The sequence below is a fragment of the Naegleria lovaniensis genome, assembly GCF_003324165.1.
Source record: "Naegleria lovaniensis strain ATCC 30569 chromosome Unknown tig015, whole genome shotgun sequence".
NCBI classification, from domain to species: domain Eukaryota; phylum Heterolobosea; class Eutetramitea; order Acrasida; family Naegleriidae; genus Naegleria; species Naegleria lovaniensis.
In genome coordinates, this window is record NW_025407837.1 from 323,444 (window position 1) to 343,907 (window position 20,464).

At 36.5% G+C, this 20,464-nt stretch overlaps 9 protein-coding genes across 9 annotated transcripts; 3 read left to right on the plus strand and 6 right to left on the minus strand.

The window, feature by feature from the left end:
* Window positions 1-70: 70 nt before the first annotated feature.
* On the minus strand, window positions 71-1,042 carry C9374_002341 (uncharacterized protein; the record flags this gene model as incomplete). Its single annotated transcript, XM_044691749.1, has 1 exon — window positions 71-1,042. The coding sequence occupies one exon, from the start codon at window positions 1,040-1,042 to the stop codon at window positions 71-73; it is 972 nt and encodes a 323-aa protein (XP_044550589.1).
* A 251-nt stretch (window positions 1,043-1,293) lies between these two features.
* Window positions 1,294-4,326, plus strand: C9374_002342 (uncharacterized protein; the record flags this gene model as incomplete). Its single annotated transcript, XM_044691750.1, has 1 exon — window positions 1,294-4,326. One exon carries the CDS (start codon window positions 1,294-1,296, stop codon window positions 4,324-4,326), a length of 3,033 nt encoding a protein of 1,010 aa, XP_044550590.1.
* A 290-nt stretch (window positions 4,327-4,616) lies between these two features.
* Window positions 4,617-4,982, plus strand: C9374_002343 (uncharacterized protein; the record flags this gene model as incomplete). Its single annotated transcript, XM_044691751.1, has 2 exons — window positions 4,617-4,811; window positions 4,908-4,982. 2 exons carry the CDS (start codon window positions 4,617-4,619, stop codon window positions 4,980-4,982), a joined length of 270 nt encoding a protein of 89 aa, XP_044550591.1.
* Window positions 4,983-5,103: 121 nt separating this feature from the next.
* On the minus strand, window positions 5,104-8,050 carry C9374_002344 (uncharacterized protein; the record flags this gene model as incomplete). Its single annotated transcript, XM_044691752.1, has 2 exons — window positions 5,104-7,304; window positions 7,348-8,050. The coding sequence occupies 2 exons, from the start codon at window positions 8,048-8,050 to the stop codon at window positions 5,104-5,106; spliced, it is 2,904 nt and encodes a 967-aa protein (XP_044550592.1).
* An 86-nt stretch (window positions 8,051-8,136) lies between these two features.
* Window positions 8,137-12,140, minus strand: C9374_002345 (uncharacterized protein; the record flags this gene model as incomplete). Its single annotated transcript, XM_044691753.1, has 4 exons — window positions 8,137-10,730; window positions 10,785-11,069; window positions 11,119-12,006; window positions 12,053-12,140. The coding sequence occupies 4 exons, from the start codon at window positions 12,138-12,140 to the stop codon at window positions 8,137-8,139; spliced, it is 3,855 nt and encodes a 1,284-aa protein (XP_044550593.1).
* A 167-nt stretch (window positions 12,141-12,307) lies between these two features.
* Window positions 12,308-14,515, minus strand: C9374_002346 (uncharacterized protein; the record flags this gene model as incomplete). The annotated part of the gene is made up of 1 exon (XM_044691754.1): window positions 12,308-14,515. One exon carries the CDS (start codon window positions 14,513-14,515, stop codon window positions 12,308-12,310), a length of 2,208 nt encoding a protein of 735 aa, XP_044550594.1.
* A 190-nt stretch (window positions 14,516-14,705) lies between these two features.
* On the plus strand, window positions 14,706-15,309 carry C9374_002347 (uncharacterized protein; the record flags this gene model as incomplete). The annotated part of the gene is made up of 2 exons (XM_044691755.1): window positions 14,706-14,913; window positions 15,155-15,309. The coding sequence occupies 2 exons, from the start codon at window positions 14,706-14,708 to the stop codon at window positions 15,307-15,309; spliced, it is 363 nt and encodes a 120-aa protein (XP_044550595.1).
* Window positions 15,310-15,379: 70 nt separating this feature from the next.
* Window positions 15,380-17,494, minus strand: C9374_002348 (uncharacterized protein; the record flags this gene model as incomplete). The annotated part of the gene is made up of 1 exon (XM_044691756.1): window positions 15,380-17,494. The coding sequence occupies one exon, from the start codon at window positions 17,492-17,494 to the stop codon at window positions 15,380-15,382; it is 2,115 nt and encodes a 704-aa protein (XP_044550596.1).
* A 156-nt stretch (window positions 17,495-17,650) lies between these two features.
* On the minus strand, window positions 17,651-20,351 carry C9374_002349 (uncharacterized protein; the record flags this gene model as incomplete). The annotated part of the gene is made up of 5 exons (XM_044691757.1): window positions 17,651-18,916; window positions 19,114-19,357; window positions 19,429-19,834; window positions 19,885-19,891; window positions 19,977-20,351. The coding sequence occupies 5 exons, from the start codon at window positions 20,349-20,351 to the stop codon at window positions 17,651-17,653; spliced, it is 2,298 nt and encodes a 765-aa protein (XP_044550597.1).
* Between the last annotated feature and the right edge of the window lie 113 nt (window positions 20,352-20,464).

A 20,464-nucleotide genomic window follows, 5' to 3' on the forward strand; every position in this document is an offset into this window, starting at 1 on the left:
TAACCCATACACATACATTTTCATTCAACCTTAATTTATAAATTATTTTAAATTTCAGAAAGGAGATTTCTTATCTTTTATTTGCGACAAGACTTTCCAGAACGTTGATGGAAACCAAGTCAGCACCTCCACCCATGACTTCCGTTCGGATTCCAACACTTGTCTCATCATACAGACCTTCCATAGGTTGATGACCAAATTCAACAACGCAAAATGGAGATTCTTTAAGATTGGGTTGTGTTTTGCTCAATGGCAATGGATATGAATCGTAATCGAATGAGTTCACTCTTGACGGATCTACATGAAAGTATTGAAGTGATGGATCTTTGATCATGCTGTCTCGCTCTAATTGTTGCAATTCTGCAAAGGCTGTTGAAAAGGAGGGCTCTCTCATCATTTTCTTATTTGTGATATGTACAAAAGGATTGTGCAATTGAGCTGTGATGAAGGAGCTAGTACTGCTGGTGGCTTGATTTAGGTTATGAGGAGTACTTAGAGTGGACTGAGGCATGGTAAATTGTGGTTGAGGGTGCATCTGAGGATATTGCATGTTCACATGTGTTGTTGTGTCCATCAAATGATTCTGAGCCATTTGTGGAGTTACATGAGAAAATGAAGAAACTGGCATTTGTTGAAACTGTGCATTATTTTGAACATTATTGTTGTTGCTTTCATTCGTCATGAAAGGTTGTGAAGTAATGTCATTCGTAGGAGTATTAATACCTCCTTGTTGTTGTTGTTGTTGAGCAACATCTTGTTGTTGATTGGTATTCATTCCAGCTGTAATTCCTCTCATGTTAAAGCCTTTTCTCAATTCGCTTCGTACGGTTGCAACTTCACTCATCATGAAATCAAATTCCTTTTTCATTCGTAATACTTCTGAATCTTGTGATTTTGATAGGGATGCTTTCGCTTCCATGATCATCTTTAAACTCTTGCCACAAAACCTTCCGAATATTCTTGCATATTTAGGAATTTCTTGTGGTTTAAGTATGACTGTTCCTACTCCGATGAGTAATAACCCACTAATTAAAGATACCATTGGGAATTATTAATAATAATTATTATCGGCTCAATATTATGCAACTCAATTTTTCGGGATTTAATTCACAACAGAAGAACTGAACGAATGTTTTTGAATCAATTTTTGAACGTGATTTTTGAAAAGAAAAATTTATCCAACAACAGGGAGGGTGAGCCAAAGCGTAGGCAACCAGCCTATACCCAACCATTCTTGGCGACGTTGACGAACTCAAGTGTCATCACGAAAATAAACATCTCCAACCAAAAAAAATGCCTACAGCAAACAAAACGTTCTGGCAGAAGCTGAGTGATCAACACAACCACAATGCTCCCGATATTCGTTCAACTGCTTCAATAATGCCGTCAGTAAAGAAAAGAGTTTATTTTGAAGATCAACCGTTCATGGTTGAAAATATTACACCAGCTACTAATGTTAGTTATGAAGAGTGCTATTCCGAACTGAAATACGTTTGCAGAGGTATAAATCGGAACAATTATTCTAAATTATTAACAGGAAAACAAATTTATAATTGCGATTATGACATAATTGGCGTTATTCGAGACGAACTCACCTTAGAATCAGCATGTTGTTCAAAATATTGTAGTATTTTTCAAAATCAGTGTCGTCAATGTAGTGAATTGGAAAAACACCTAGTTTCAATCATGGAAAATAGGCATGATATATTTGAAATGCTATTGAAAGGAATTTTACCACAACCCAAGCAATTAATATCATTTCCATTATTGATGTATGAGTTATTGTGTAAACTTGTGCCATTTATACCAGTCAGCCAAGATGAACACAAACTTTTAACAGTGTTTAGAAAAGCTCAAACTTCATACAATGAAGCATTGTCGACACAATACAACAACAAACAAATTACGAACAATGAACACCGTGATACACAAGCTTTGAAGGTTCCAAGGTCAAGCTTTACTCCATTCTTAGAGACATTTTTTGGATCCTTTATATTCAATCAGTTGCAAAATTATGCAAAGAATCCATTTCATCACAAATATTCAGAGGTTGAAAGAAGATATTGGGTTGTGATGAAATATTATTGTGGAAAACAATTTTTCATCAGAATGGGAGGAGAGCGCAATCAAAATATTGAACGGAATAATTTTAATCATTTAAAATATAATCTAATTATACCAAGTTGGAATACTGTTAAACAATGGACACCTGCTGGTTGTTATGGTATGATTCCCGACATCACACTTACCCTAAAGAACATGTTACTGCCTGACTCTTGTAAAGATACATGTATCTCGTTTGATGGAATGAAAGTGTTTAAACATTTTGATGTTTTGGGAGATCAAATTGTTGGAAGTGAAAAATATTGTTACACTGTTGAAGACGTGAAACAATTTGGTGTTAAACATCTAATAGACCAAATGATTTTATTTTCTATTAATGCCATCGATAATTCATGGCATTTACCGCTGGGTTGGTTTGGAGTTAGTTCTGAAACAGACGTACTTGAATTTGTCACTAGCAAAATACTTTATTTCAAAGAGTTGCTCCAAGAATCTGTAACAATTGTGTGTGGATGTTCTGATGCAGAAATTGATGCACATGCTGTGCAAACAATTGTTAGAAAAAAACACAAAGACTTCATTTTCGTCAATGATTACGTTCACAATTTCAAAAATCAACGAAATGTATTATTTAATGGAACAATATTGCACGAGAAAATCTCAATGCAGACCATAATTTATTACATGATACAACATAGGACATTGTATCGATTACTCGACAGAGAAGAAGTTGATCCTACGGATATTATGAATTTGAAATCATGTCTAAATTTAACAGAACGACCTGTATTGCAAGAATTACGTAAAATTGGCACTATAGAGGCAAATAGTGTTGCTGGTTACCTTGAATTAATTCGTGATATTTATGACTGCATTAATGATAACAGTCCGGATATAATTGATATTTTGAGTGAAAGCAAAACAATTTTCGAAAAATTACCCAATTATCCCAAAAAAACGAAGAAAATATGTGTTCACACACTTGAAGGATTTCTTGCATTAGCGTCTCGGTTTCCAAATTTCAAACCCAGTTGCATTACAACAAATTATGAAGAGCTACTCTTTTCAATAATTCGAGGAATGTTTCCCAAGCCAACAACCAAACAATTTTGCCAAAGCGCACTATTTTCATTCTATATATTTTTAATATTACATTCCACTGACGATGTTCGTGGGTTCTCACTCCCAGATATTCCATTAACTGATCATTATTTTGGTATGAAATTGGTTATCAAGATTTTACCAACTCTTCCTGGTCGAATTGTACTTGATAGAAATGTCAAGAAAAAAACTTGCAAAGAATTACAAATTATTAATCAAAACGTAGCCACTTACTCAAGAAAAACTACGTTGAGGGCTGAAGTGTGTGCTCCTAAATGTATATATTTATGCTGCCCTGTTTCTGGATGTAAAAAACAAAAACCATATATTATCAAAGGGTCTTTTACAAATCATTTGAAAGCTAAACATCAATTTTCAGACGAAGAAGCAGAAGCAACAGTTGCTCAATTAGAATGTTTGCAATTTTCTGCTCAATTAGAAAAAGATGTTGCTTTTAGGAAACAAAGTTGCAAAAACAATGAGAATATTATTGTACAACACAAACCACCTTACCTGATTTCAAAATTCAAAAACAGGTTGACTATTCAATATAATTTTGCACCTCTTAAATCAATTCCCACGCCTCACTGTATCAATCAAGAGACAAGACGACCATTGAACTTCTTTGTGCTAGATTTAGAAACAACAGGATTTTCTCCAAAATGCAACTCCATAATTCAATTTGCAATGTTATCATTATTTAGTAATGAATTACATTCCATATTTGTATCCCCTAGTGGTGTGTGGAGTTCTATTGCATTACAAATGCACGAAACTAAATTTCAGATTTTGGATGAAAGTGAAACATTGCAAAACATGATTCCTAAAATTTGTAATTATTTGACTAGGAATGACACTGCTGATGTGATGTTGTTGGTTCATTCAACTGGTTTGGACAAGGCTTTCTTTAGTGCTGCAATTGCACCACTTAAACTCCGATCAACAATTTACTATTGTTCTACTATGCAAAAAAACTTGCTTGGAAAAAAGGGATTAGAAAACCACTTTAGAGAAAAAGTATGTGGCTCTCTTCCCGGAATAGCACATAATGCCGTTGTGGATGTGCTTATGTTGTATGATTTGCTGTTGTCGAAGTTTGGGAACGATCAAGAAATTGTGAAGGCCATCGGAAAAGCAGAATGTACAACAATAGACGACTAGGAATTCCACTGATGGTTTGTTCAGTTCGATGAATTGTTTTCTCTGTTTCCTACTCTGGTTTGCGTGTTGTTTTGTTGAAGTGAAGAAACTTGCTGATGTGGTTGTGTTGATCACTCAGCTTCTGCCAGAACGTTTTGTTTGCTGTAGGCATTTTTTTTGGTTGGAGATGTTTATTTTCGTGATGACACTTGAGTTCGTCAACGTCGCCAAGAATGGTTGGGTATAGGCTGGTTGCCTACGAAGCTTTTTCTATCTGGCTCACCCTCCCTGTCCAACAACGAAACAACAACATGTCCAACAAAATTGAAGAACTCGAACGAAAAGCAACAGATTTTGAAAATCAAATCAAACAACTCCAACAAGAGATTGCTAGTTTAAAATTGGGATCAAGTAATCAGGCTGTATTGGATGAACTTCACAAGATCCGCTCAACAATTGTTACTGAAAAAGAGGAATACGAAAATTTGATGAAACAAAAGGACCAGGTACGTATCGCAAAATGGATTTGTGGGAGACATGATTTTCATATCAATTTCAAACAAATTAAATTCATATTAACCTTGATTATCGAACGTCAATAGGAAATTGAAGAGTTGAAAAAGATAATTGAAAAGAAGGATTACCGAATTAATATTCTGAAGAGATATATCCAATAAATTTACTAGTAATAATTTAAATATTAACAAGTGAGTATTGACAAATATGTACATTAAATAACTATGAATTAACAACATTCATCATCAAAATTTGCTCTTCCGAAGAGAGATGCTTCATATTCTACAAATAGGGAAGCGAAGATTTTTCCTTCTTCTTTGTTTGTTGTTGGATTTGTTGCACAATTGTAGGATCGTCTAAAATCAGTGATGTTATCAGAGGTAACATGGCCACACTTTCTGCCGTAATACCATACTCGTTTGGAAAAACACTTGGCTCTTCTTTGACTTCGGGCGGATCATATTTCTTCTTTTCTCGTTTAGTTTTAAGCTTCTTTGCAGAAGGGTTTGGAGACAGTGGAGGATGGGTTGGAGGAGGTGGGGTTGATGGTTTTACAACATCTTCATCAGAGGTTTTTCGCCGTACCGTGCTTGAGGGTATATTAGGAGTTTGCATGGCTTGAGTTTGGATACATTCTTTTAGATCTTCTGGATTGGTAGATTGTGTCACATTTAGCTTTTCATCTCCATTCATATTGTCATTGTACATGGAATCATGCATCGTTACTGAACTAGCACCAGACAGTTGTGAAACAAGAGGGTTGCTCGCCATCTTGTACGTCTCATCTGTCACATGGCCATTCGAACTTTGAATTTTAATGGACGTCAAAGGCGAGGGAATGAAAGCATAAGAGGTATTGGTAATTAATGGATCTTTTGATGGAATGACACCAAAGCTTTCATAATCTACAGGTTGTGGTACTCTATACACGGCTGGTGAAATGTCCACATTAGCTTTTTTTGCCAAATCAAGACTTTGCTGAACATTGGAATTGGTCAGAGCAGGAGAATTGACATCCTCTGTTGAGTATTTTTGTTGGAATTCCACTGTTGTACTATTCTTTGATGCTTCTTGTACTCCCTTATTAGCCTCGCTCATAGGGTTAGAGGTTGCTTGAGGGGTTTGAAGAGCTGGTGAAGGAGGAAACGTGACGGTTGTAGAGGCATTCAAGCTAGACGTGCTTAGTGGCGTTTTTACCTTGTCAAAATCAAAGTTAGATCCATGTGATGTGGCATTGGTGGCAGAAACTGGCACTTTGATACTTTCAGCCACCAATCCTTTAGCGACAGAGTTTGAGGGAGCCAATTTTAGGAATGATTGAGAGCGAGCAGGTTTCTTCTTTGTTTCTTCATAGGTTTTTACCTTTTCCTCAAGCTCTTGGATTTTTGATACGTATTTTTTCTCTAACTCTTGAATCTTTTTTTGAACGTTTACAGCATACTTATTATCCTCTGTAATTTTTTCAATTCCCTTAATGATTTTTTCTACTTTGGACGTTGAGTCTCCATTGGAATCCACTGTGACTACAGACTCGTCACTATCAGAGTCATCGTCACTATCCTCCACAGAATGTTTGGACGTTGTCTTTGACTTATTTGAAGAGCCAATGTCACTCTTTTCCATAGCAAGTGTAACGGTACTTTGCAATTTTTTGGTCATCTTGCTTGTTCCTTTTTCTGAATATTTAACCTGGGTGAGTGCTTGTTGGAGTTGACGAATAGGTTTCCTAATATCACTGTTTCCTAACCTGGCCTCCTTTGTTTCATCAGGCACTCGTCCAAAATCATTAGGTGTGGCCAATAATATTAACTGTTTCAGGTAAGAGTCTATTTGCAAAATGTACTCATTTAGGTACTGATCAGGGTCTTCTTTTTGATCATTTTGGTCTTTTAATGTTGTCACCTCATCTCTAACCTTCACAAGAAGTTCTCTAATCTTATTCTTAGTGCTAGCATCCTTGTTAAACGCTTTCCATTGCATGAGATCTCGTTTGGCCGCTTTAAGCTTTTTCTCAAGGGCCTTGTCTATTTCTTTTGAAATGGTCATTACCGATTCCTGGAGTTTACCGTCGAATTTTTTTGCGAGCGTTCCTAATTGAACAGAGATTGCTTGCAATTGCTGATATGCCTTGGACTCGTTTGCTTTTAGGTTAGTTGCTTGAGATAGAGTGTTGTCTAGCATATCCTTAATACTCAATATTTTTGAATACGCGTTTTTCAGTTCAGAATCTAGTTTAAAACCCATTTCTCGAAGTTCCTCATTGTACTTGCTATTTTTGATATTTTCTGACTCGTCAGTGGATGTGCCATCACTCTCTATTTCCTTAATGAGTGCTTCTTGCCCATTTAAAAAAGCATCAACTAATTCATTGTATATTTTAGTTGTTTGATTTTCCACGTTCATGGTATTTTCTTTCAAGAACTTATTTTCTGCTCTTAGAAATTCGACTTCTTTCTCCAGCTGGGTAAATCGTTTAGTGATAACTACAAAATAACTAACTTATGATGAATGTTCATATATACATACTTGACTCGGCGTGTTTTCGGAGATCTCCAAGCTGCGTGTTAGAAATATCTAGCTCTTTTTTCACTTCCATGTATTGATAAATTAACTGCCTCATAGAGAAGAAATCATAATTAAGGTCTTTCTGGGAAATATCTTTGGCCTGTTTACAAACACCTTGGTCAGGATGAAAGACATAGGTCATAAATTCGCTCAAGTTCCAAAATAAGTCAGATTGATTTCTGTACAGCCTTGAAGTGAGCAATATCAAATCTTGAAGCAACTTGTACGGAAGTACTTGCTGATATTCAATTAGGACATCTTTAAAAGCCATAACGTCATAAATGTAAGTGCTTAGATCGGTCATATTTTCTTTAACATCACTTCCTAATTGATGTAATTTTTGATAATGAAATAAGTTAACTTGTTTCCACTCTTCAATATACTCAGGAGAAAATTTATCATTCATGGATGTTGCAATCTTCTCGCAGATCTTTTTTTGAATTAGTAATTCTTCTGCATTCTCTCCCTTAATAATAGTTTTCAATTTTTGATAAAGCTCTTCATCGGTGATATCCGTTCCGAAATCAAAATCAACTTTATCAATAGTTGTATGATCGGTATTGCCGATCGGTGATTTTAAATTGTTTTTACTTCCATACGTCGGAAGTCTACTGCTCGACTTTTTCCGAAGCAATTTACCTGAGCTTTTCTCAGAGTTCAGCATTTTTTTTATTTTTCCAGCCAGTTTAATAGTGTCCACAACCGTAAATTTTGAGAGATATCTCAACCCTCACAACTGCTGTTGAGATTTCAGGGTCGAAGCACATTTCCACCAACGGCGCCACCACTGCTTGTCGAATGGGGTGATGATGCTTGTTGCAATATGCTTGCTGTAGTCGTATTGCTCATGTTTGTAGCACAGACAATATGATTGAGAATGTCCTGTAATGTGTTTCTCATGACACCAATGTCCTTCTCTAAATCATGAATATATGTTTGCGTACTCGATATGAATGAAGAGAGTTTGGTTTGAGTTTCTTTTAAAACTTCGTTCGATGTTGAGAAGGCTTCCACCATGGAATACGAGCCGACATGTTGTCGCAAATACTCTGAAAGTGTATCCATGTCTTCACAATGCGAGAGAATTGAGATTTCCGTTTTTTCTGAAGCTTGTGTGTTGGGATAGGATTCAAAAAGCTCCTCGAGTATACGAACGTTTGTAAGTGTTTGACTGGATTCCTCTTCTGAAGGTCTACTTGTTAGAAGATGATTCATCTCGTGAATCACCTTCTTAGAGTCTGAAAACAACTTGAATATAGTTGCTTTTTGAATCATCTGCCGATCCAGTTCTGAAGCCAACAGGTAAGAAATGTCTGTTCTCTCTTTCATCTGTTTGACATAGACGTCGAGTTCTCCCAGTAAAAATTCATGTTCTTGCTTGGCTTCGGCTAAATCACAGGTTAAGGTCTCGCATGCACTTCTCATATCCATATATTCGAGAGAGCATATTCTTAGTTTTTCTTTTAGATCGTCGATGAGTTGCTTACTCTTTTGACGTTCCTCTTTCTCATGCAAATATTTCATTTCCATTTGTTTGTAGTTTTCCTCATAAGTTTCACATGCTGTATGAATTGACTCTAAATTTGTTTTGAGGCTATTAATTTCAGAGTCCTTAATCGACAATTGAGCCTGTAACCAAAGAAGCTTGTCATTCAAATCTTTGTTTTCTTTGGATTTCATCTCTGTCTTTTCTTTTTGCTTTCCATAGCTGTTGGAGAGTTGAAGGTACAATTCTTTACGTAAAATTTCCTTTTCGCCCAACGATTGTTCAGTAAAGTCTATCAGAGATCTTGTATGTTGTTTCAAACTAACAAATAAATCTTCAATGCTTGATCCAGATTCAGTGAGAGGTAATTCAATTTGGAACTTTTTCAATTCACCTGAAATTTGGAATAGCAAATTTTCAATTCCTCCTTTGAGATTCGATATGAGCGTCTTTAACGATAAGATTTCGTCGAGTTGCTTTAAATTGTCTGTTTCCACCTGGGACAGCTGGTCTGACATGTTATTTAAAGTCGTTTGTATTCTTGTCTTATCCTCTAACAAGGTCTCTTTCTCCCAACGTTCCTGGTTAAATTTAAGCTCCATATTACTGATCTTTTTTTCCAATTCTCTAATTTCATTGTTTTTTGCACTTAGTTCAGTGTGAAGATTTTCTTTGGTTTCCTCTAATTTTTCAATTCTTGACTGTAAGAAAGAGTCAGAATTGTTCAGAGGTTGCTCTTTAGGTGAAGATAAAGTCTGTACTTGTTTTGTTAACAAGGTAATTTGCTTTAAAAGCTCTGACTGTCCCTTCGATTGTTCATCGATATGAGCTTGCAAGTCGTTGTTTTTGAGCTCAATACTTCCCACTAACTTTCTTGACTTTTCGAGCTCCGATTTAAGAAACTCGTTTTCTTTGGTTTTTTGTTTTGCTTCTAGTTGAAATAAATAAACTGAGTCTAGAATTTGCTTTAAATTATCTACCATTCTCTCGTCACTTTCTTTTCCAACGAGAGAAAGGATATCAGTAACAATGGAGCTTGTGTTTTTCAAATGGTTACTAAGCATGCTTGTCTTGCCAAATACTCGATCGGTCTTTTTGCCAATTACATTCAACTTTTCTTCTGCTCTCGACGTAAAATCATCAATACACAAAAAGAAGTCTTGCTCGTACGACTCTAACACATCGCCAATGCTCTCCGAATTGTAGTTATTTGCATGCATTTCAATTTCTTTGTCAAATTGATCAAAATCAAGATCTTCCTCAGTAAGTTCATTATTTAGAGCTTCCTCAATAACGTTAGCAGTGTTCGACTGTTCTTGTATCACCTCTCGAAAAGTATAAATTTTGTCAAGAGATTGCGTTAGAGCTTCCTTATCAGCAGAGGAGGTGTTATGCTTAAATATGGTATTTAGAGAGCTTCTCACAGTCTTTTCGGCTTCTGACTGGCTACCTGACGTTGAAAAAACGGAATTATACTTGTTCATTAAGGCCGAGAGTGTGAGTGACAGCTCGTGTTTTTGCTTGTTCCACTCTTTGATTTGAACATTTAACACACTCAAAGATGCATTAATCTCTGTCATATCTCCGCTGAAGTAGATGAGAGAATTGTAGATTTCTTTGCTCTTGTTCAGTAAAAGTGTAAATGCGTTGTCACTTCTGCTGTTGACAAGATTCATGTAACTCATGGACAATGACACTATTGACTCTTTAGATTCCTCCGAATATTTTTCAAGCTCTTTTGTTATTGTAATCAAATGTTGGGTTCTCTCTTTCAGAATAAGAGCTTCTTTTTTTACGTTCATTTCTAAATCCTTGATATTGTTAAGTAAAATATCTTTTTTAGAAAGTGTGTTAGAGGCTGTTTAGATTGTTGGTGTGGCTAAGGTTAAAATCGTACCATTGTACAACTTACTTGAGAAAAATAGAAATGTGCTCGAGCAAGAAAGTGCAGACAACGTCTGGTCAGTTGGTAGTATTCGATTAAGTGTAACGGGTTGTAGTAAAACTTTTCCTTGAATGTATTCTCCCCATAAAAAAATGTCCTTATTTCTTGAGATGGCAATGGAGTAATAAGATCCACTACGAATGTCATCAATTGGAATATTATCGAACAAAGCCAATAGAGTTGGACTGCTACATTCTTCGTTCGTTTGGCAGATATATTTAGGCGATCCAAATCCAAAGACCTGTCCCTCCTCTAAACTTTGTAAATTGCCAACGGTTGTGTCACTACAAAAATTACGTACCAGAAAGCACAAGTGAAAATTGTGATCCACAGCTCACCTTCTCGATTTTTTGCTTCATTAACTTTGTGACTGGAGAAGCATAGTATCTGTCAATGGTGTCTCCTGTACCAAGCTGTCCATGCTGGTTCAACCCAAAACTGAAAACTCTTCCGTCTTCAGTCACACAAATAGTGTGATAATCTCCAGCACATACTTGTTTCACAACAAATTTGGAGAGGGTCTGAATGAAGTAAGGTCGTTCAGAATAGCTCACAGTTTCTGATTGAGTGCTAGTGTCCACTATTTTGGTGTAATAATCATGACCTAGACATCCATAATAGTTGAATCCAAATGAAAAACATTTTCCATCCTCCGTGAGTACAATACCGTGATGCATTCCAAAGTCAATGTCCTTCACCACAACTTCAGACGTGGCTTTACCCTCATTATAATAGAAATGCTCAATTCCATACAGTTTGTATTGAATATTTGTGATGGGTCTTGTTGACTCTCTTGTCGTCACTGTTCGCTCTCCACTGTCTTCGTCATGTATTACTATTTGCTTTTGAGAAGTACTATTCATGTCATGATCTCGTATGAATTTTAACAACTTTCCGTCGCCCGTGAGCAGTAAAATGGCGTTATTAGTATTACCCTCAATTATCTTACACAGGTCTGCTTTTTTAATGTAGTACGAATTTAGTTGTGGCATTTGTTGATTGTTGGTAAATGAATTGTCAGATTTAAACACCAAGCCATCGTCACTGATGATGATTACATCTTCTTCGCGCTGTACAATATTTGAAACTGCATTTCCATAAATCATGCTGCTGTTGTTCTCCGACGATGGCAAGGTTGGCTGTTGCAAAATTTCCCAACACCAAACTCTTTCTTCATTTGCCTCCAACTCTGCAAAATGTCAAACTTTGAAGATATCATTTGGATGCATACTTACTAAACCAGTGACGTTGTTCCGAGAACGACGCATTTTGTGAATGTCCAACACCTCCTGTTGTTGGTGTGGAAGTGGATGTGCTAATCATGAAATTTTTTTCTAAAGGCTTTATTTCACGCCATACAACGCTGCAGTCAGATCGGAAGCCTTTCAATGGAATCCTCAAATGCTTAGAGAAAATGAGGAAGGGTACTTGTGACAAAATGTACAGCAATAAATGTTGGAGCAATGCAACAATTCTGGTGACTCTCTCATCTATACTACAACTCTGACAGACTCTCTCAAAAGCATGTATATCAATTGTAAATTGGTCTCTCCTTTAGCTTGATATTCCACAAGTTGTGTATCTGAAAGTTTAACACTATTCCAATCAACAGTTCTACAATGAACATGTAAGGAGAGCAAGAGAGGAGGGTTATCATCCAGAAAAATTTCTGAAATGGATCGTAAATGCACAAGAGGAGTGAGATCAAGGATAAAATTGGAGCTGCATGAAAGTTCAGATACATGATAGTATTTTGTAAGGAATGAGAGATTTGTGATGTAATTGTTGTTCAAGCGCAAGGATTGTAAAGTCGTTTTGAATTTAGCTTTTGCTAAGGGAGCTATGGTTGCATCTGTAAGGCAGTTTCCTGATAAATCTAATTCTTTTAAGGCGTGCATGCTACAAATGGAGGCTATTGTTACATTATCGGCGTCAAATATGTGATTATAACTTAAATTTAGATATACTAGAGTGTCACAAAGAGAAGAAGGAAATCTTAGGGATCGTATGACATTGAAAGATAAATTAACAGTTTCTGCAAACGGAGGAAGGTGTTCCAAGCTGGCAATCCTATTTCTAGCCAAAAAAACCTGCTTGAGTTTTTCTAATTTTGATAATGGAAAAATGGAAGAAACTTGAGTGCCTTGGATGATAATAGTCTCTAGTTCTGTACAGTTGTGAAGGCCACAAAGTGTAGAAATATTTTTGTTTTCATCAAAATCTTCTTTCTCTGAGCACGCTTGAATGCATTTTACAAGTGATAAATCATCAATGGAACTCTTTTCCATTTCATCCTTAACTATTCGAGCAAGTATAAGATCTTTGATTGTGTAATCAGAATCAGGAATCTCACGTGCTTCAGGTAATGTGTTCTTAGTATGTCTGTTGGAAATAAATGAGTAACTAGATGTAAGTTGTGAAAAATATGGAGTAATCTGGTGTTGGTCAACTTTCTTCACTAAAATCTTTCGTCTATAACTCAGTTCAAATGATTTATGGATGGATGGATCTGTGAAAAACGGCATTGATCTTGTGATGGTAGGTCCAATCGCCACGTCAACTATCTCAAATGTAGGTTTTGGAAGAGAGGTAGATGTAACCTCGACAGTGGTTGGCAATTGTTTTTCTGTGGCAAATTGATTTAATCTTCCATCCTGTCTAGATTCCTTGTTTTGATCTTTCTTCGTAGAAGTTTTGTGTGTTTCTGTTTTGGTTTGTTTTTTTGGAGTTTCTTTTTGTTCTACTGCTATTTTCTTTGAGGCGCCTTTTTTAACTTGCGCAGGTGGTTTAGGTGTCGGAAGGACCACATCCGTGCTACTGGAAGCATTGCTACTCCCACCACTGCTGTCTCCATAAATTCTTCTTAGATTAGCTTTGATTGTTGGCATATATCGTTCCATTATTTTTTGCTTATTATCATATGCATTAATACCTATAGCTCGTAAATACTCGCGTAACTCTGCCAAAGTCCATGTCTCAGCATCTCTAGGGTCGAATGGCTTTTCTCTCTTTCCTTGTGACTTTTTGGAAGGTGTATAGCTTTTGGAAAAGACGCTTTCTGGGGAAACGAGTTTCGTACTCTTTGTCACACTCTTGGGCGTCGTTTCTGAAGGTCCCTCCTCGGAGTCTTGATCAAATTCTGTGTTTGACTTGAGTATCTTGTTGATGAGAGCTTTTCTATTGCCTTTGATAGGCATGCTTCTTCTCTTCACTTCCTCTTGCAACACTCCAATGGACAATTCTTCAAGAACATCTTTGTTCGTCCAATCTATGGGCTCCGTGACATCACCATTGTCGTCATCATTTTCTTCTGTAATTCTTTTTCTCTTCTTGTCGGATGAAGGTTCGGTGGTCAATTCGGTATCGTCGTCCCAATCGTTAACGGAAGTGCTTTCTGCTTGTGAGCGATGATTGCTGCTACTACCGTTGATATCAGAAGGATCAAATATTGTCTTGGAAATTGGTTTCCTTCGTGCTCGTTTTGGCGTTGATGTACTTGTATCATCTTTTTCTTCATTGTTGTTATTTGTATCATCATCGCCATTAATATCACCATCGTTGATTTGTTCAACCTTTTTCAATGTATTTTCTTCATGATCCGATAGTGTTTCCATTTCCTCTGTTGCATCTTCATCGGCCAGTGCTTTGGGCGTATTCTTCCTTTTAGATGTTGATCTTCGCTTCGACTTTGGAGGCATATTTTTAAGCTGATGATGTGTTGGTGTTGATAAATTTTCGATTGGAATAACCGTTACATTATTCAATCATCACTGTGATTTCGAAATAGTACTCAAAATGTTTGGACAATAATAACTCAAAGATTTTGATCAAAGAACATCGTTCATGTTTGCAGCTGGTATGGAAAACGTTGCCGAGTAATAAAAAAATATGAACAAGCTGTGTGCCCGATTTACTTCACTCCCTGCTATGAGGAGTGTTGTTTCATTGGCTCGGCAACCTTGCTTTGGAGCTCGTAATAGTTTTTCTCTAGGAATTATGAAACCTTCAATACCAGTTCATGCTATTAAACCAATGAAAAGACCAAATAATATTGTAGCTTTGAATTTTAGTGAATCATCGAATTTGGTATCTGGAGGTATGTAGAATGGTGGTACAAGCAGTGAGAGTTAGATTGAAATTATGTTTTGTTGTTTCGGACCATGGTGGAATTGTTGTATGCACATTCTTGAATTATTGTTTCACGTTGGAATAATTCATACATTCATACACTCTGAATGGAAATAATAATAATGGACATCATTGATTTCACAAATTACACTCACAATTATTGTTTTATTATTTGCTTTTAATTTATCAATTTTATCATGGTTTTATAGTTATTCCGAAGAACAAACCTGTGAGACCAATCATTATTGACACATTCAAAATGGACAGTGTAAAAAGGAAAAGACACAGAAAGATGAAGAAACACAAATACAGAAAAAGATTGAAGAAGACAAGAAGTTTGAGAAAGAGATTGGGTAAGAGATAAGCACCTAATTGCAAGCTCAGTTTTGGAAGGTGCACTTCATGAGGGTAGTGATTACTCATTAAAAAACCTCTTATTGTTTATTTTCATTTTGGGTAGTATTGTTTGTCTCTTTGGCCCTTCTATCCATATATCTGTCGTATACATCAAGGAATATTTCTCTACATGGAATTGCAACATCTAACTTGTTACAAAGCAAGAATGCACCTGATAATTTTCTGTGTAGCGAGTAAGTAACAGGGGGTGGAGCTGTAAGTCGGTGTCTGAGCAGTGTGGGTATGATCTTTGTAACTCTTTCTGGGATGGCAGCACTTCTAAAGTCATACATACCCTCAGTGGAGAACGGCTCACCAATATAGATAGCTGCCTTAGCGTGAGCTTCATTCATCTCTTGCGATTCTTCTCCAGTTAAGAAACCCATCTTTCGAGAAGCGTCAATAACAGTGTCGACATCTTTGGTAGCACTGGCGTACACTACTCTAATATATTGGTCAACAAACTCGGGTGGAAATTCCATACATGCTCCAAAATCCAAAAGATGCATTGTATCCGTTTTCGTATCATAAAAGAAATTGGACCAATTAGGATCTGTTTGCATAAATCGATACTCAAACAATTCTTTCAAGCATAATTTTAAGAGAAGCTTGGCAACCTTATTTCTAACCTCAATAGGGCTGTCTTTGATTTGGTCAATGGTCTTTCCGTATTTGATGAGCTCTGTGCAGAGCACTCTTCTCGTAGTAAACTCATCAACAACATCAGGGACATTGAAACAGCTCATTGGAACATCAGTAACATAATTTCTTTGTTTTTCAGCCAGAGCATCTTCTTGAATGAGTTTTTTAAACTTCTTTTGGCATTTAGCTTCACGAATATAGTCACACTCCATGGATAGCTCTTTTCTTGCTTGCTCCATAGTTTTATCCAAGAAAGCACCTCGTGGGACAAGGTTTGTGTATTTCATGATTCTTTCAACATTTCTAATATCACTATCGATTGATTCTGCAACTCCTGGGTACTGAACTTTAATTGCTACTTCTCGTCCGTTTGTAAGGATTCCTTTGTGAACTTGACCTATTGATGCTGCTGCGATTGGTTTCATGTCAAAATGTTTAAATCCGCTTTTCCATTCCTCTCCGAATTGAGAAGTCATGGCTTGCTCCAATTGCCATTGTGGCATAATATTTGCTGCATGTCTCACCTTTTCCAAAGCTTTTTGAATGACTGGTGGAACTGTGCTCTCGTCTTGAATGGACATAACTTGCCCAATTTTTAGAGCTGCACCTCTCATCTTACAAAGGGTATCAGCTAAAATTTCTGCATTCTTTTCTGTTAAAACATCACTCACAGATAACTTTGGTTTTTCCTTGCTGGCTTCTTTTGGTGTATTGTCAGAGCTGGCTGTTTCTGGCTGATCTTGCTTTTTGGAAGAAAAAGCTGCATTAACCCCAAGCTTGATACCCAGAGCAGCAAATTGAATAGCTCTAGAAATTGAATTTGTTGGAACTTTCTTTTCTTTTAGTCCAGAGCCAATACCATGAAGTTTGATTTCATCTTCACTCGTATGAATATCTTGTTGTTGTGCTGTTGGGGTTGTGTTCATATCAGAATTGTGTTTAACTCTTTCTGTTAAATCAGCTTGTCCTAACATCAGTGACTCGTACATTATTGAGTCGTAATCTTCACTTTTGGATTTTTCTTGTGGTGACGTAATATTCGATAACTTTTGGTCTTGTTTCGTAGTGGATGTTTCCATCTTTAAATTCTCTGTTTGTTCAGATGGTGACTGTATATTCGTATCAGAGCTCTTTGTTTGTTCTTCCACAATCCTCATGTCCACAGGGGATGTCGTAGTATTTCCGTAATTATCAAAGTAAATATTACTTGTATTGGGCACAGTCGGTTCGTATTGCTTTTCTTCATTAAAATTCACGAATTGAGTTTGTTGTTGAGATAAAGATGTTGACTCAAACTTTGGAGCTTCGGAGGTTAATGATGTATGTGTATCCATGACTCGATTCGGAGCATTTTGTATCGTTTTAATATTATGAGCAAATTGTTGTATCGGAGATTGTGGGTAGAGAGTGAAGGGAGAAGTGGCCTTCTTCATGGAACTGGCACTTCTTTTACCAGAGGCTAACAAGACCATTCCGACTCCCTGAGCCACACGAAGGAAGTCTTCGAGCATTTTTTAAATATCAATTTTCCAACACCACGATGAGCAGGACAAAATGATTGAATCGGGATTTGATAAGTTTTTTAATATCAGGACCAACTAAAATTATAAAGGTGTACATCAACTAGGAAAGACGCGTCTTTTAGATAAATTCTCACACCACATGAATTAAGGTGTATGTTTCACAACGAATGCTTGTTGTTGTTTGTTCTTATTGGTTCTCTCTTCCACAGTTTGTTTGGCTTCTTGTGTCTCTTTGAGCATGTTCGCTGTTTGAGTCCACAACACATTTCGGTATTGAGGAGGAACAACATCTTTCAGCCAATCGCCTTCAATAGCGCACACATCTCTAATGTATTGTTTGGTAGTGAGAATCATTTGATTAAACAGAACACAATCAGGAAAAGGATCTTGGAGAACGCTGGAAGGATGTACTCTCACCTCAATGTTATCAGTCACTGTTCGATACATTCTCTTGTTGGGCACTCGAACAGCAATATTTGTGAAAAATCCAGCACAGAGAGCTTTTCGAACCATGGCTGTGTCTTTTCCACATGAAACAATTTCAATATTCATGTTGAGTAAATAGTCGCTTAGTTGTTTTCTCACTTCCAACACTTTGGTCATGGATTTGTAATTAATGTAATGATCAAAGCACCACTTTTTGATATCTTCTTTTGCACTCTTTTTCACTATATTAAATTCTCTAAATGCTGTCAATAATGTTAAATGATCTCCTGTTCTTGAAGCAAACTTCATCTTGATCTTATTGGCCTCTTCTCTTTTATGGAAAGGAGCATAGAAAATAGATTCCACTGAGAGCATAGAGACAATATCGAGAACTTCTTTGGTGCATCCAAACTCTGTGGATCTCAAAAGTGAGACAGCAAACATGGGTTCCAATGGAAATCCTGCCATCTTTACTCCCAACTCGGTGAGTGAACCTTTATCATTTAAGGCACCCAAATTATAAAGAGTTTCTAGAGACTTCTTAAGTGATTCCTTTGGAGGTTTATCCATGAAATCAAATTTGTGAACCTTTTCAATTCCCATCGATTTGAGTTGAAGCACAACTGTGGAGAGATTACATCTCAAAATTTCTGGTAATGTAAAATCATCAAGAGAATGATAAGCCTCCTCAGTATACAATCTATAACATTTGCCGCTCGATTCACGTCCAGCTCTACCAGATCGTTGACGAGCAGAGGCTTTGGAAATTGGAGTGAGTGCTAACGACTCCATACCATTGAGAGGATTGAAGGCCTTTGATTTCACAAAACCTGTGTCGATGACAAATCGAATACCATTGATGGTAATGGAGGTTTCTGCAATGTTGGTTGCAAGGATGACTTTTCTACAACCAGCGGGAGCAGGTTCAAACACTTCCATTTGTTTCTCTGATGGTAATGCAGAGAAGATGGGACATACCATTAACTAGTTTTTCCAGACAATGATATCATTGATGTTATTTTAGATATAACAAGCAGGAGTTGTTGAATATTCCCATGTCATTCATTAATTAATTTGTGATGAAGAGAAATTCAGCAAAAGGATCATGTCATTTCAAAACAAAACATTCGAAGTAGATAATCGGATTGACGTGTAAAACACTTGAAAATATAAAAACCTACCTTAAGTGACTCTGGAGGAAGAAGTTTTGCTTTTTGCTCCAACAATTTGGCCACTTGTTCGATTTCTTCTTGACCTGTTAAAAAAACGAGAATATCTCCTTTAGATTCTCCTTGCTCTGTTTGTTCGTCCAAGTGGATTTGAAAAGTTGTTGTAATTGCAGCATCCACATAGTCAGCGATTGGTTGTTCTGTATACAATATTTCTACAGGAAATTGACGACCAGAAACATATAAAATCTTGGCACTTGATAGAGTTCAATATAAATGGTCAATGTGGTGTCAACATGAACCCACACTCAAAATAAAAATACCTACTTGTCGTAGAATTTAGAGAAAGCCTGGGCTTCTAAGGTGGCACTCATGATGATCACTTTTAAATCATCTCGTTGGCTCAACAGCCGTTTCACAACTCCAAAAAGTACATCAGTATGCAAAGTTCTTTCGTGAGCTTCGTCAAGAATAATAACAGAATATCGTTTAAGAAGTGGATCTATTTGTGACTCTCTGAGTAGCATACCGTCAGTTAAATACTTAATTCTTGTTTTTTGTGGATGTGACACATCTTCAAAACGAATAGTGTATCCAACTTGTTCTCCTAGTTTTACATTCATTTCCTCTGAAACACGTCTAGAAATTGAAATTGCAGCAACTCTTCTTGGTTGTGTAATTGCAACACATCCCTCTCCACAAATTCCGCTCTCAAAAATGAATTGTGGGATTTCTTTTACAGTTGAAGAAAATTCATGAAAAAATTATCTGTGAAATACGTACGAGTTGTCTATTAATATTATTCATGAAATTAGATCGAATGTTGAAAATAATTGATACAAAATTCAGTTAATTGTTGCTGATGAAACACGTACCTTTCCTGAACCAGTCTCACCAACCACTACAATGGTTTTACTTTTTTTAAATTCATCAATTAATGCTTCTCGAGCACCGTAAATTGGAAGAGACTTTCTTTCTTGTTGAATTTTTAAATATTTTTCATTCGATGAAAGTTTTGTTTTTTTGGCCGTGTTGGGTAAACTTTTAACGACTTTATATTCCTCTTTCGATTTAGTATTGTTTTTCATAGGATTGTGATGATCATCAGACATTGAATTATCCTCTAGGTGGTAATCATTCTCCGAGATGTGATTCATAACACCTTTTCGTTTCTTTGAGTTTCCATGATAAGGTGTCAACACAGATTCCGAAGACTTCATGATTGCATCGGATTCAACAGTGGATTTCATTTGTTTTTTGCAAATATTTTTTTCTTCAACAAATAAATGTAACCTTGAGTGCTTATGGACTGACGAACACTCTCAACTTCGTTCGACAACTTGAAGAGACTGATTGTTATGCA